Below are 17002 nucleotides of genomic sequence, written 5' to 3'. Positions count from 1 at the left end.
CATGTGTGACGGAGTGTACAGTCAAATTTTATAATGCCTTTTTTCTTCAAACCAACTTGTACTAAAGAAAATAAATAGAATACCTCAAGTAGGAAAACAGATTTCCTTTCCCCTCACCTCTAATTCCTACTTCTTTTGTCAATGTAAATTAGATAGCGCACTGAGGGTGTAGTGCCTCTCTGTTATTTATTTTTTATGTCCCCCATGAGACCAGCTTTCATTTAACTCCCTTCCTCCCTATGGCTTTGTTGTACTTCTAAGAAGGAAGGCTTACCGACTTTTGGCATTCAAGTAGTTTGCAACTCTGAACATTGCTTAATGGAACAAGACTTTTAAAAACAAAGCAGAAAAAATTGGGGGTCATACATTTTCAGTAATACTTACAATTTTCATGTGATTAGTGTAACTCCTTAGAAAATTTTGTTGTAAAAACCTGGTACAGAGAAACAGTATTTCCTCTATGTTGTTCTTGTGAAGAAATTCAGCTGAACAATGAGAACAATTGTAACTGCACGTCCAGAGTGTTGAGAATACTGGACTGTGTGTGTCTCTAGACGATTTCAAAGCCAGTTTTTTTTTTTCTTTTCTTTTTCAGTATTGCAGTGTTCCAGAGATAGAACTTTGCCTGCACCCTGACCCGGCGTGTGGTCCTATCTACATCCAGCGAGCCATCCCCAATTTGGAAGAACTGAACGTCCCCAAATCTGTGTCCTTCACTGTGAAGTCGGGAGTGTACGTATCAGTTTCTCTGTATTACAGTGACTGATGGCCACCAGTTAACTTTTCGTTTCGTTCTTCAGTAGGTGACCTACATATTCCTGAAGTTTGACTTAATTTCATTTTGCTCCTGGATACCCAAGAAAGGCTCTTGCAGGGATTAAACAGATTCTGTCTTTCTTTGGATCCAGTTATGTCTTGGATATGTGGCTCACAGGAGCAGATAGAGATTTTCAGACGTAGGTCTTGATAGATGATTCTATTGTCTTTTCATCCATGAAACTGTAGGACTGAGAAATAAAACCATGTCCCTGGCCTACAGTTCTGGGGCCTGAACTATTTCTAGAGAGTCTCAGTGCTGATAGTTACTGAGTGTCTCTGCAGTGCCAGGCACATGGCACTTTTGTGTTTATTGCTCCTCTATTTCCTACAAGGCAGGTGGAGCTACTCTCATGTTAACAAATGAAGAAGTTAAGTGGTTTGTCCCCATCTAGGCCTTTCTGATTCCAAAGGTATCTTCAGGGCTGTAGGTCTGAGTTCAGCCCTCACACAGTCCCAGATGGGCTAGAATCACAAATTCTGAGATGCCTGGTTCAACGTAGATCCCTCTTCTCTTGTTCACTATTTTCATCTGCTCTGACGATAGTGGTATTGGATTTTGGGGTCATTGTAGGACATCTTTCTTCCCCAGCCGTGGATTAAGAACTTTTGGGCAGACCCAGCAATTGACCCTATCCATGAGAAATGTCTGTAATTATCAAGGTTAGTTGGAAGTGAGGTAGGTGGGTCTTTTGGGAGTCTTATTGCAAATACTATTCCTGAGACAGCCAATAGAACTGATATTGATTCTACAAATGTAGGCGAAAGATTTACAATGTCTGGTGGAACCCCTACCTCTGATTGCCCCAATTTTACAAAGGAATGTAATATAGTGGAATGGTATTGATACTTCAGTTATATGCTGCTTGAATTAAAGGGCTCACACCTTTTAAACATTGGAAAGTTTTAAGAAAAGTACTGCCTAGTGCTTGGGAAACATAATAAGATAGGACTTATTATAGGACGGGCAGTGTTTGAATGCAAGTACTTAATAACGTGTTAACATGTCATTCTTTGCTGTCTGGCAAAGTCACTTTGAGTGTGTTTTACTAGCGTATTCTGTGATGGGTGTTTGTTTTTGTGTTTGTTTGTAGCCCTTTTTACTTTTAACTTTCACAGGAACCAGACTAAAGTATTGCTGTCATACTTTAACTATTCATTTCTTATTTAGTTGGTTGGCCTACCCAGATATTAATTTTAAGGGGCAAGCTACAGTTCTGGAAGAAGACCAAGGACTCTTTGAGATTTCTGCAGCAGAAATGAAGTCATTGCATCCACTTCAAATGGTAAGCAAATTTAAAAAGAAACTTTTTCCCAGGTACCCATGAATCCAGAATTAATGAGCCGTGATGATTGCTCATGCATCTCAACCTTGAGAAATGAATATGAATACTACCGAATTAGCAAGTCAGTAATACACTGGTTTTCTGTTTCTTCATGTTGCAGAGAATATCTGTGTGGAAACATTTTAATTTTTCCCCAGAAGACAAATGTCTGAATTAAATTGGTGCTGAGTTCATCACAATACTTACAGTTAGTTGCCTTAGAAGTGTTGTGCTGTGAAAATTTTGAATATTTAATAAAGTTCTGAATTTGTTTTTTATGCTTATTAAAAACAAATTTTTATGCTTAATAAAAATTTATACTTGTAAATTATACTCTTCCATTGTTGAAATGAATGATAAGCTCAGTATTAATCATAAATGAGCAGTTCTGTCAGTGGTTGCTTTCTGAAAGATAATAGGTGCCTGCAGTGTTTGTTTATTTTCTTGCAAATATTTTTATTTGGGGAAAAACTGTTAATTAAATGTTACCTATGTGATAATCCATTTTTGGTTTTGGTTATTTTGTGCCTTTAAAAAAAATTTAAAACTAGACAAACTAAGAAATTTTAAGAACTATCATAATGTGGGATAACATAATGTGGGGGGTGGTACCTTTTATGCTCTACAACCTTGAAGTCACAAAGACATTAAATGTGATAAAAAGCATTGACAGAACTTGGAAGAGGAGGTGATCTCTCTAATTTAGAAAGCCCAAGCAATTATAGAGAAGACATTTAGTATTCAGTGGTTTAGAAGTCTCTGGCAAATGAGATTTTTAAATCTGCTAGCAACTCCACTCTTTTTTTTTTTTTTTGGACATTGTAATAGAATTAACCTCTTTAATTGCTTACGTGTGCTTAAGGACTCAAGTTCAGTTTCTTTCTTTGTAGTTACTGTAATCTGGAAAGTATCTTTTTAATAGCTCTTGCCCCATTTACATTGATGTACATTGATGTAGAGCTGTCTAACTTGATTTTAACTACTGTAGAGTGCTATACTTAAAATTTTAAATTTACCACAATTTGAACATGACTGGTACATAATCTTCACTAATCAGATTTTTACGTAATTTATATCTGTCACATAGTTACTTTAAAGTATTTTAACTATATATCTAATATTAAAATGTCTTCATCTTAAGGGTGGACTGAAAGTGGAAATGCCTATGAATTTAAAGGTAAGTCTTGAACAGACTTTTGTAGTAAGCTAAAATTTTGAGTATTAATCTTTAAGTGTTTTGAACGATTAAAATAGAAAACAGCTACCTGTATGTGTGCTAATAATGCCTAGCTCATGGATGTTGGGAGGTGACTGCACAGAATGGTTGCTGAGGGCCCAGGCTGTGAGCGGGGCGTGGGGTAACAATGCGAAGAGGGAGGTCTCTACCGACAACCCAGTCAAACCCGATAAGCACCTTCTATTATAACAGGGTGGAATGATGATGGGTTTGATTTTTGTTTGGGAGGGTGGGTTGGGGGTTGCAGCTACACATCAAGTGGAGCTATCTAGCCGGCATTTGGGAGTGATGCTCAGGAAGATCAGGGGTGATCAGGAGCTGCAGTAGCTCTTGTCAGATAGATGCCAGTTTTTTCAAGCATGACGAGTATTTGAAGGAAAGGGTAGAGGCCGTGAAAACTGGAGTGGCAGTGGTGCCAAGATTAAGCACATTTTGGGAAAGAAAGAAAGAAATAGAATTATAAAATGTGTGTAAAGAGAGATAGGAAGAAAAAAGTGCAGTGCCAAAGATGCATACAGGCCTCTGTTTAATTAGGCGACAGCACCTCCAGAGGCAGGTAAGGAGACAGGGATTCATCCGGTCTTCTCTCCTCCAAAACAAGACAAAACTCCTCCAACCCGCCCGTTTTGGGGCTTCCCAATTTATGGAACTGACTACCATGCTCTCAATCACATAGATGGAGTCTTTGGAATTTTATAACTGAATGTATCTAATATATCTTGGCTTTATGATAGAATCATACGCATCTGAGTTTTAAAAAAACACTTATGCCTGGGTTCCTCTCACAGAGACACTGTTTTGGTCTGGGGTGTGGTCAAAAATTGTTCAGAGCTCAGCAGGTGATTCTAACATGTAACCAAGACTTCGAACCAGTGACCTAATAGATGCAGAATTAGCTGTGACACTCCCTGGGTGACTCCTGTCTCAGTCTCCTCTTCTGCCAAGTCAGGACTTCAGGTGCGACAGGCTGGGTCTTCCTTGGACATCTGCAGTTTGACAGGTTGTATAGGTATATGAATGGAATGGCTATCACACTGAGTTGTCAAGTTGTTAGATGTTAGTTTATGGCTTACTCATCAAAGCATTACTGGTTCTTACTTGAATGTGTTCAGCATCCATAACATGTATTAAACCCAAATGAAGCTGCATCACTTTAATATAGCACGTAGTGAAAACTTAATAGGTAGAAAACAACAGGAGCAGTGCTACATATTTTTTCAGTCTGTATAATTTTATTAGTTTTTGTAAATAAGAGAGCTATAATTGCTGGTTCATTGTGTTTAAGCAACAGATCTTATTCACCAAGGTCATGGGTTGCCAGTTGTGCACAAATTATGCCATTAGCGGCAAATAATCAGGTGATAGAGTATGGATAGACTCGTGCTATTATCACTGTTATCACTTCTATATACTAAGGGCAGCTCATCCTTGGGAAGAAAAGAGCATCAAAATGGTAGAAGAGAAATACTTGTACCAATCCAAATTTGAAGTAAACAAAATGCTGGAAATGTATTTCCTGCTACACTTACCTTCTTGCCCCCAATTTAAATCAAATGTGGAGTAAAACTACTATAATTTTTTTAATCATTTCTTATTTATAGGAAGTTTTGTACTTAAATTCAAGAATTTGCATGTCTATTCCTTCTCATGGAATAGTAAGCAGTGAGTGTGATAAGAAACAGCACATGTTATCTTAAATCAGTAGACAATTTATCATTATGCCCTAGAAACTCATTTTTATAATATTTCTTACAGGGGGAATTCAGTAAACATAAGTCAGGTCTGTATTCTAAACACAGGGATAAACAGATCATTCAAGCACCAGTTATAAGACCTCTTATCCTATGAGATGGTCCTAGGATTGGGTAACCAGAACAATAATCATACTTGAGTATATTAACATGAGAGAAGTGTACTATTAATTAAGATATTTTACCTGTATGATGATAAAGAGTCATTTATTCCATGTGAATTCTGACACTGTGCTATATTGTAGTATATATTAATGAAAAACCAGACAGTGGTCCCTATCCATGTTGTCTTTATTGCCCCTTCAGTAAATCAGTATGTATCTATTCTAAAATATGAGCATGTTAAATAATTTTCTTTCATATTTTTCAGGTTATTATTTATGAAAAACCTCACTTCCATGGACAGGCCAAAGAGTTTAGTGAACATATAGATTCTGTCCCTAATTTTCTAAAGAATGATGAGGACTTTAATGGAATTGGATCAATTCGTGTCATCGGTGGAGTGTGAGTGCCATATTTTCAGTAGTTGAGTTAGTAGTCTGTTTTTGAAGATCAGCCCCAAAAATATGCTAAGCAGAGCAAAATCAACCTGCCTTGGTCTAAAGATATACATTCCCATAATATGGGAAACAAAAATATTAGTTGCTATTAATAATCGCTTTTTGTGAACTCTTCATATTAGAGATTTTGAGATAGATTAAATGTAAAAATAGTTACTAAAACTGCAACACTTAGTATTTCCAGGCACAATATAGAAACAAGAATTGCAAATAAAATTTTTTTTCAAAGATTACGAACATGGATGAGAGCCCCAGTTTTTGTCCTCTATTCTGTAGATCTTAGTTGACTTTCTGTGCCGAGGCCATTGGCAGTGAGCCCTCCCTTGTCAAAGAAGCAGCCTGGGTTACCTGTTTCAAAGTCAAGCATTTTTTATATTGGTTACTCTCTGACCCTGAAATGCTTTTGAGGAAGCTCCCTAAGAACTAAGTATAAACCCAAGTGTAACCGTCATTGCTACTAACCCAGCCTCAATCAAGAGTTACTGGAGCAGAAAGCCCAGAAAAATCTGTGACCAGATTTTGCTGTGCCTCTTGTATTTGTAGTCCAGCAGATAAAATGAAGAAGGGGCCTTCCTCCTAGCTTATCTGCCATGGTCAACCCAGTACTGAAATCCCTCCCGAATTCCAGTTCATATGTCGGTTTATTTGCAATGTTGGTTCGTTTTAGTTTAAGTATTAGTGTCTTTTGATATTGGCGATAATATCGTTTAACTTTCTCATGCTAGTCTATCAAAAGATGTTACTGAAATATTTTATTCATAGATGTTAAATGACTTGTCTAAGATCACTCACTCATCTACATTTAGAGACTTAGACTTTGCAATTTCTGGCAGAAAATCAAGTGATGGCCACACTAGCCAAAATGGAAACATAAAGGAGATTATGCAGTAGGCTGGGTCATATCCGTAATTGGTCTGACATATTGGTAATCATTTAATTCCTTATTCTTGAATTTTAAAATCTTAGTAGGGGCTTGATGAACAAATATGTTTTGGATAAACACATTTTCATTGTGTTGTATTTATTTGCAGTGTTCTCTGATTTGTGAACACACATGCTTCCTATTAATCCTTCATTAAATATTTTTGCCTTTTCTTCCCATTGGGATCTGAATGTTTTTACCATTAATTAGATTGGGATTTGCATTGTTCTTGTCTAAGTTTTTTTTTTTTTTCATTTTATAAAAATCTCAAGAAAATATTATGGCTTATAATAATACCACATGCATACTTTCGTTTTTATGTGGCAACTGCAGGAGAAAAATGTGATGTCCCCATTTAAAGATGAATAGCTGACTTCATTTTTTTTTCTGTGTTTCTACCATTTTTCACTATTGTTAGCTGTTTAACTTTATCTGTATGTAGTGTGGACTGTTCTTCATCTCTGTCTCAACTTGAGGAATCTGGGGAAAGTGAGGTTGATGTTTCTTAAAATTTCTCAGATAGCATCTAGTTTTAAATATCCCAGATGGATATATAAATTGAATGTTAATCAAATCTGTTAAGAAAAACCGGGCAGAAGGTTTTTGAACTGTCATGTAATAATTTACTGATCTATCCTTTAATATTTAGGTCCTCTATACCTTTTATTCTTTTTCCCTTTCAGATATGTTAAAAGCATGTTTTGAATAGCCACATGTACATAAAAGAAAACTTAGAATTTGAAAGTTTTCTTGTGAAATTTATTTTCAAGTAATAGTTTAAGAATAAAATAATGCTAGTTTCTTTACATATTACAAATTTACTAAGAAGTATAAAATATGTTTATTTCAACTCATGTCCCTCCCCACGCCCCACTCCCCACATATGCACACTTACAACACAGAAAATGAGGAGGGATTTGTGATTACTGAGTGGCTACTATAATCTTATATCCTATGAAAACAACTCTTTGAAATGGTTTTTGTCTTCACAACTATAGTAGGGGTGGAGAAAGAGGAAAATAAAATAGTAGTCAGCCCTGGCAGGCTTCGTTTTGTCAAGCCCCAGAATTCAGAAGTCCCCAGTCCAAGAGCCCAAAATTCATCCCTGGAATCTGCCTGTGGGAACAGGTCTCACTCTAACTACAGAGTGCACCTGAAGGCAGATTTCAGCAGGCCAGCATGCATTATGACCCATCTACGCCCGCACTGCATTAGCTACTCAGATTACTCCATAAAATGCAAGTGTCATGGAAGAGCTTCATGACTAATGGTGTGTATCGGTGTCTGTACTGGTGATTGTAGATCAAAAGTCAAGAAACCTGGGTCCCTGAAAAGCACGCTGCCACAGTGCTTCCATTATCCTGTTTCCTTTATCACCACTGACAAAATGGTGGGAGCAACATTTCCCACCGTAAACACTTACAGAAGACGCTGGATAGATGTAGGCCACCAGGACGAATAGCAACTCAGCTGCATTTCCCAGTTCCTCTTTGCTAAATCCGCCTCTAATGTGTTTTATTTATTTATTTTTAAGTTTTTTTTTTTTTAAAGACTTTATTGGGGAATTCGGGAAGGGGAACAGCCAAGTTGTTCTTCATTTTTAGTTGTGGAGGGCACAGCTAGCTCAGCTCCAAGTCCAGTCGCCATCCGGCTGCCTGTCGGCAGCTCAGGGCCACTCAGCTGAAGGTGCCATGTTCAATCTTAGTTGTGGGCGGGCATAGCCCACCATCTTGAACAGGCAACCTTGTTCTTAGGAGCACATGCTCTCAGCAGCTGAGCCACCCTGCCATCTGTTGGCAGCTCAGCGGCAGCTCAGCTTGTGTGCAGCTCACTGGCCCATGTGAGAATTGAACTGGCGACCCCATTGCTCAGAGCTTGCGGTCTTCACCAACTGAGCCCCTTGGCCTGCTCCTGAATGTGTTTTAGATCTGAAGTCTGGTGAGAGGTTTCCTTTAACTGAAACCCTAAATAAATGTTTAATATAGTGATCATTCTGTGATTCCAGAAGGGCTTCCTCAGTTGAATAAGAATGATTGTCTTTGAATCTCAGTGTGGGCTCCTCACTTTTCTCTTGCCTGTTTGTGCTTTCCATAACTTTTGACTTGGCAAACTACCCTCCAACCATTTTGAGGTGTGGTATCAGGTCACACCGCAAACATCTAATGAGCATTGCAATTCTCCGACTGTTAACCTTTGGCTGGGAAAAGCCTCCAAGCTATAAAAATTATTGATCCATGAAGCACACACCATTTGTCTATTTTTGTAAATGTTAACAAAATAAATGTGTTGCTTTTTAAAAATACGGTGATGTGTAATGGGTGCTTTATCATGATTTTTTTTTCTCTTGTCTTGACTGCAGTTTTATTAATGGCTCAGTTGGTGTTCTTTGTATTTCTAGGTGGGTTGCCTATGAAAAAGAACATTTTAAAGGCCAGCAGTTTTTGCTTGAAGAAGGTGATTTTGAAGACAGTAATGCCTGTGGGGCGTTGAGTGGCCCCATCTTGTCTTTCCGGTACTTACAAGCTGTGAGTTGGCTTCTGAATTCTTAATTTCTGTCTGTATTGTCTTTCCATAAAAACTAGGTATGACCTCTAATAGAACACGAGATTATAAAACATTCCTAAAGCTTGAGAGCATTACACTGACCGCTTATGTGACTTGCCTGTTTTTCGTAACTGCCATGATTATTCTAGAATAATTATGTTTACTTTTCATCCATTGATTCCACAAGCATTTATTGAGCATCTGCTATGGTAGCTGTACTGTGCGGGGTGCTAGAGATACAGCGATCAGAGACTCAGTCCCTGCACTCACAGGGCAGGCAGTCTGATAGGGAAGATAGCACTTACATAAATGTTTGATATGGTTTAACTATGATTGGGCTAAGCACAAAGGACTCACGGTACCCAGAAAAAGGTCAGTTACTTCTTCTTTTAAGTAAAAGCAAGTTAAGATGACAGCTCAGCTGAAATTTCAAGTTCAGGCGTTAGCCAAGTGAAGAAAATCAGGATAGAGTGAAGGGGAAAGGCAGGTGCTGTTTTAGCAAGAGATTAACATACATAAGGGCAAGCGTGTGAGCCAGTGGATCTCAGCTGATTTTACCCACGAGGGAGCAGTCAGCACTGTCTGAAGACATTTTGACCTGTCATGACTTGGCAGGAGGCTGGGATGCTACTGACATTAAGTGGGTAGAGACCAGGGATACCGCTAAACCCCTACAATTCACAGGACAGCCCCCCTACAACAAAGAACGAATCATCTGGCTCAAAATGTTAATAGTGGTGAGGTTATGAAACCGTTGTATAAGTGGAAGGGGGCGTGTTTGGGAAATGCAGTTAAGTCAGGATGTTAGGGAGAACTTTGGGAGGATGAGTCCAGAGCCAGATAATAAAGGGCCTTATGCGCCATGTTGAAGAGTTCAAGTTGTTTTTCTTCCTCTTGGCCATGAGCCACTGATGGATTGTACACCTAGTGAGTATGATTAGATTAGAGGTTTACAAAGATCTTTTTGTTGACTGTATCAAGAAATGGCATGGGGTGAAGGAAGTCAAGTCTGGAGAAAAGAGGACCAGAACATTACAGGACACCAGACGAGAGGTGACGAAGGCCCAGAGAAGAGGAGGTAGATGTTAGAGAGTTCTGTGGGATATCAGGGCTTAACAGATGTCGCTCATTTCTCTGACCAGCTCTGGAGATGTTTCAATGTATTCAGAGGCGCATGTTCTTTTATGGTTGAGGAGTTACCTACTGGAATGTCTTTCCAAAATAACCTTTACCCATCTAAGCCCTAAACTATCTGACATAGCCTCTAAAACTCCCTTTGAAGGAACTGATAATGAAGTGAAGGGTGGTTACTGGGCCCACGTGTACTTTGGATGAGCACCAGGATTGTGTGCTCTAGCCCTTTAGGTTTCTGTCTGTTGGGGCCACTGGTAGTTCTGTTCCAGCCCCTGTTACCTGGTCAGACAGGAAGAGCCAGAATGGGGGAGAAGCAGCACAGGGAACACGGGAGCACTTTTTTTCATGAATGATTTTTGTCAGTGAGAAAGTGATTTGGAAACCAGTTGTACCTGGAAGAAATATGGGGCAGTCCACTAAAGACCAGGCACAGAGTTAACTTGAGTAATGGATAGATAACTTTGAAGGTACTTAGTCTACAATATAAAAGGTTTTTTTCTACCTAGCTACTCCTTACTTGACCTCTGAAAGGCAAGCAAGACAAAACAAGATAGAGATTTCATCTTTTTTTTTTTAGATCTTTTTGATCTCATGCATTGAGGAAACTGAGTCATGATTCAAAGCATCTTCTATCTAGTATGAAACAATTTGCTTTTCCCTCCATATTTAAAAAAGAGAGTTGAATGGAAGAATTGCTGATCCTAGGAATGTTTAGCAAGGAATATGATGGTATCTTCCAAAGATGATTGTGACTAAGACAAGCAAACAAACAAAAAAACAAAACCCCAAGTCACTAGTTGAAATATCCCAATAGTAGAAAATGTGAAAAGATATGAATGCTATAATTATATAGATAAATAATTATGAAATATTCGATACAGTCTATGATAATGTACATTTGAAAAATTGGCATAAATCGGCATCTTAATTTGTGTTGCACACCAACGTTTGGGGCCTTAACAAAAATGATGACACAGTTTTTATATAAATAAGTAAAAATGCCCTTCAAAGAAAATCTTATGGGAGCCGGCCGAGTAGCTCAGTTGGTTAAGATCTCGCTCAAGAGTGCGAGTTCAGTTCTGAGCAATAGCGGTTTGATGCCCGGCCCGAGCTGAGCTGCTGCTGAACTGCCAACAGGTGGCAGGATGGGTCAGCTAAAAGAAAAAAAAAAAAAGAAAATCTTCTGTTCTCTTAGCTTTTTTAAATTAAAAGATGAGTTGTTGGCTTATACTTAAAGATATTTTCATAATCCTCATTATAATCTAACATTAGTCAAGGACTTACTAATGGCTTTATATGCATATTTGCACTTAACCTCACAAATATGATGAGCTAGAGACCCTTCTAATTTCCATCTCACTGATACAGAAACTGGAGGGTACCAGGGCTTATCAAATGTTGCTCTGACCAGCTCTGGAGACCTTTTAATGTATTCAGTGGGTTTAGGAGGTTCGGCTCTGTGCCTGGTAGAGCTGTGATTTGAGAGCAAGTCTGCCTTGCTCGGGGGCCCATGTCATAGAACCATTCCCCTCTGTTATAGAATGGTTAGCATAAAAAAGCACCTTAATGATGGAAAGCCGGATCTCATCCAACTAAAGGTTTATCAGCATTTTATTTGTAGCTGTCCATATATGGTCACATTGCAGACCAATACATATATGTAATAAATAATTATTTAGATGGGCTTTCAGGCAGCTTACTTATAATTTAAATTTATATTCACTAAAATATTTTCAGATGAAATATACTGAACTATATGTGGAGAAAATGTAGATTTTAAATGTGTATATATTACATAAATGCTTTAAAAATTGGCTCATCAAGTTAAACTTAGAAAAATTTTATATTCTTTAGACATAGCACGTAATTGGGGAGGAGTTCTTTTTTTAAAAAACCACTTTATTGAGTTATGGTTGTACATAGTTAACGTATACAACTTGGTGAGTTTGGGGATAAGTTACACCCATGAAACCATCACCACCATCAAGGCCATAGATGTATCCGTCATCTTGCAAAATTTCTGCCCACCCCCCCTGTATTATTTTTGTGTGTATGATAAACAAACATAAGATCTACCCTCTTTGGAAAATTCAAGTATATGGTACAGTTCTGTAAAGCTCTGTGGTTGCAAGTGAACAAGTAGAGTTGATGTGAGACATCTTTTCCCCACACACATTCTCAGATGTCTCTAACCTTGGAAGGAGTGAAGCGCTATTTTTAAGCTCTAAGCTGTAGCAATATAAAATAAGAGAATGCACAGGAAAGCTGCATAATACAGTGTGCTTTCCTCATGTCCTGGCTCCCGTGTGTGGAACACTCTGGATCACTATGGTCAAATCCTGGACATGTCCCTCAGGGATATGTGCTCTGTGTCCCAGAGTGCTTTGGAGAGCACAACCAGAAGTGTGTTCCTAATTCCAAATGAGTCAGGCAGATGCATTGACTTGGAGTTGATTATTTTTTTAAGGAGAAGACCAGAAGGAATATAGTATTTAGACTCCAGGGATTAGAGAAGGAATTTTTATTCCTTGGCTTCCTTGATAAAAGTTTCTTGGTATGCTTGTTTTTCTTGTTTTTTACTAAGTTTTGGATTTGCTTTTGTTATGACTTTTGGACTGGGCCTCTTTTTAGATCTCAGAAACCAGGTGGAATGCAGCGGAGACCAGTATTCCTCCTAAATTAATGGATACGCAAGATCTCTGCTGGTGTCTCAGGTTCTGTTGCCCACCAGGGCTGTATCGCAAGAGCTCCAGGGTCCGATCAGCTGAGGGATTTTATGGAATTTAAAAATAATAAGTTACTGATCCTTAAGACTTATCTTTGGTCCTGTAGCAACTGCTCATTACTTTTCTCTAACAATGGGAGTACTGTATCTGAGACTATATTAAATTATCCAGATTTTTCAACGGATTTAAGTGCTTTAAAAATATAACATGGAATACAGATTTGAGCCCATTCCATCATTATTCATTCTGCTCAAGCAACAGAGCTCCAAGTTTGACTTTCGAAGTTATTTATGCCTAGTAAAGTGGGGATGATAGTGACGTAGTAACCTAATGGGGCTTCCTCTGGACATGACTCAGTGCCTTTTGCAATCACCTGAACAAGACTGTTAGAAGACTTTCTGTTTTGTTTTGTTTTAATATTTTATACCATGCTTTGTACACGTGACCTTGTAGGTTTAGCACCAGGTGACTGGAGTTGGCTTACAGTTAGACTCTGTCCGCAGGGGTACCATGTTGATGGCAACTAATCAACTAGAGCAGATATTGTATATTTGGTAGGTCTGAGTGAAACTGCAGAGAGGGTAAAGACTAGTTGAGTGGTTCAAAGGGTACGCAGAAAAAGATGGAAGGCACAAGCCATAAGGTATGAAAAGCCATGAATGAACAAAAGCAGAAGATGGAAAAAAGGAAAGCGACGGCACTTGGGAGACTCCTGCAGCCCTCAGCCAAGTGTCTGCGAATGGTAGACAGAGTAGGAAGGACACAAACTCAAGCCATGTGGGTGAATTTATTTGTGAACTCATATGCTGTAAGCACTTGTACTTGGCAGTGGACCCTGTGACACTGGATTCCTCCTTCTGTACTCATCTCTGGGCTGCATTGTTACCAAGCGCCTGTGTCTCCAGCCCGCTTCCCAGCTCACCCTCCTCAGTGCTGTCACTCCCCCACAGCCCGTACAGTATCATTTGTGCAAATCATCGCTCCAGTAAAGTACAGCACCTCATAATACAGGTTAGTTTTAATGAAAGGGCACAAACACAGCACACGTGCACATGTCTATTTATATTTTTGTCTTGTCCTATTTGACTCCAACATAACACAGCAACCCATGGTATACTTCAGCTTCTCCCTACTCCCCCATTCCTCCAACCCTAACGGAGTAGAGATTAGGTAGTTGTGGAGGCAGGAGAAGCAGAGATAGAACATTCCGACGTCACCAGAGTGAGAGGAGAGGTCCGTGTAACTGGGCTGCTGGAGACCTTCCCACTATGGTTGGGCCTGACGTGGTTGGTGGCCATTGAGACCAGTTCGTAACCAGGACCCAGACTGGACCCCCTCGAGCCATCATCATCACATAGTATCCTCACAACCGCCTTGAGCTAGTTATGCATTTTCAGGTTGGGAGAGACAGGTGTGTTTGGGCTCCTCGGGTGGTAGAAGTTTATGTTGTCAATGCAACCAGGTTTGTTGATATGGCACCCAGGCTGAAAACCTCATACTTCAGTTGGGAGGCTTATTCTGGGGACTTGAAGGCTAATCACTTAGAGGCTATTAAAGCCTTGATTTCCTCATCTTTAAAATGGCCTCTGTGTGTGTGTGTGTGTGTGTGTGTGTGTGTGTGTGTGTGTGTGTATGTGTGTATGCATGTGTATGTGTAATACATATATGTATAACATACACATACATAGATTAATATTTATGAATATTTATTAATATATATTTTACTGTAAATAATTATGTATTACTCAATTTCCTTAGCTGTAAAATGGGAATAATAGTAATATAATCTCCTGTGGTGGCTCTTTTGGAAATAATGCATGGAAAGCTCTGGCCAGTAGTAAGTATAGAACATATTTCACTGTTAGCTTGTTAAAAACTGTTCTTAATTAGATTTCTTCCATCAAGTGGTGGATGCATAAAGATTTATCTTTATACATCTTTTGGACATTTACATGGTCTACAGCTTTCACTATAACAAATATTGCATCTTTGCATATATTTCCACTGTGTAGTTTCTTTAAGAAACTTTTCTTAAAAAAAGAAAATTTCAGGCTCAAAGAGTATGTACAATTTCAGTCTTTTAAATTTATCTCTAAATTATTTTCTAAAATAGCTGTCCAATTTATATTTCCACCAGCAAATTTTATAAATATAAAATTAAAAAAAAATTATATTTCCTTAACAAAACTGGAGTTTTAGATCCTTCTTAGCTTAATTTAAAAGGTAAAAATTGTATCAGTTGTTTTCATTTGAATTTCTTTATTTTTACTAGTGAAAGTAGATATTTGCTTACTTGTTTTTAAGTTTTTTGTGAATTGTCTGGGTTTTTTCTTTTTGCTGGCTTATCAATTTTGGATATTTTCTTATATTTTTGTTTCAAATATGTTATCAGACTAAAAATTGTTTAAATTTCCTGTCACTCTGATTTTTTAATAAAATATTTTTGTCAGGCAAGCTTTATTTTTTGTTACATTTAAGCTCATAAAATGCTCCCCCACATTGCCCACAGTACATTGTATATTTACTTTTGTTTCGTGCAGTTTTTTCTCTCTAGGCACAAGTTAGACATTAGTTCTTTTACAATTAAAGTTAGAGATGGTAGCCTGTAAGTCCCCACAATTTACCAACTGTTGACTAATTCCCATTTATATAAAAATGTCATACTTTCCTGATTAAAATAAAAATGCAGGTTTATTTTTCTTCTCTACTGTTTAGGAGTAATGACTATTAAAATTCTTTCCAGTACCATTTAAAATTCTTCCCGGAGTTACTTGTGTGAAAATTATCCCACAAGTATGTGAAAATTGTGCAAAGATTTAGCAGTCCAAAAAAACAAAATGCACATATTTTCCTAAACTTTCCTCTTTCTCTTTTTAGAATTTTATAGAATCTTCCATCACGCTGTTTGAATCTGACCTGGAAAGTGGGAAGTTTATTGACATTACAAATCAGGAAATGTCTGACTTAGAAGAAATCGGCTTTGGCAGTGAAACAAGGTCCATTCACGTTAAAAGTGGAGTGTAAGTTGTCTCCTGGGGGAACCTTGAAAGATCCTTTCATGTTTAACATTGTTGGTTGCTCGATTCTACATCACCTCTGTTCTTTTTCCTGTTTTCCCTCCTAGGTGGGTTGCCTACCAGCAGAAGTTCTTCTGTGGAGAACAGTACATTTTAGAGAAAGGGAAATACAAATGCTTTTTTGACTGGGGAGGATCAAATAATACAATAATGTCAATACGACCTGTCCAACTGGTGAGTTAAGCATGAACATAACCAATGCCAATGGCATGTAATGGCATACAGTTGAATATGTGGAACAAGCTTTTTTAAAGTGGAATGGTTGAATTATGTTATATGTATATGCAGAGGGAATGAAACAGCATGTGAATCTCTGTAGACTCCATAGAGAGCTCATACGTGACATTAGCACATGGATGAGAGGTCTGTAATTTGATCAGTTATTTCATCCAGCAGCATTATTGAGTGCCTCTGATATGCCAGACACTGTACTGACTCACTGGAGGTGAAAGATGAGTGAGACTGCCCTGAGGGGTCTCAGTCTCTCTGGGGAGACAGACGTGTGGACAGTTAATTAATAGAACAATTAGTGAGAAAAGACAGTGTATAGGCAGCGCTAGGGGAGCAGGGGTAGGGAGCACTCAGAGGCTGGGGTCTGGGGGCCTTGCCACAGAAGAGAATGCATTGAGTGATATCTTAAGGGGTAAAAGGAATTTTTCCAGGCAGGGAAGTCGGGCAGAGGGGCCTCCCACAAAGAGGGAATAATCTTGTGCCACGAAGCTGTGAGAGTGTGGCCAGCTGCACAACAGTATGGGTTCCCATGAGATAGTTGTGGGTGAGGGAATAGTGGGAAGTTCATATGCTTTCATTCTAGTGGGCATTGGGGCACATTTTTCCTTCAGCTACAATATTATTCAAAATGAATTAGTTAATAAATACTACAATTATTATAAGAGAATTCAGTAGGTTA

The 17002-nt window shown here is 38.4% G+C and overlaps 1 protein-coding gene across 1 annotated transcript in view; it reads left to right on the top strand.

Annotated features, from left to right (window-relative positions):
• Positions 1-17002, top strand: part of CRYBG3 (crystallin beta-gamma domain containing 3) — a 108012-nt gene that overhangs the window by 51789 nt on the left and 39221 nt on the right. Inside the window, exons 8-14 of the mRNA XM_019628218.1 lie at positions 596-732; positions 1988-2102; positions 3283-3318; positions 5500-5633; positions 9010-9136; positions 15893-16035; positions 16140-16266. Of these exons, the coding sequence (XP_019483763.1) occupies positions 596-732; positions 1988-2102; positions 3283-3318; positions 5500-5633; positions 9010-9136; positions 15893-16035; positions 16140-16266 (819 nt within the window). The remainder of the gene's footprint in view (positions 1-595; positions 733-1987; positions 2103-3282; positions 3319-5499; positions 5634-9009; positions 9137-15892; positions 16036-16139; positions 16267-17002) is intronic.

Source organism: Hipposideros armiger, unplaced genomic scaffold (assembly GCF_001890085.2).
Source record: "Hipposideros armiger isolate ML-2016 unplaced genomic scaffold, ASM189008v1 scaffold_760, whole genome shotgun sequence".
Taxonomy (NCBI): domain Eukaryota; kingdom Metazoa; phylum Chordata; class Mammalia; order Chiroptera; family Hipposideridae; genus Hipposideros; species Hipposideros armiger.
This window is presented reverse-complemented; position numbering and strand designations above follow the sequence as displayed.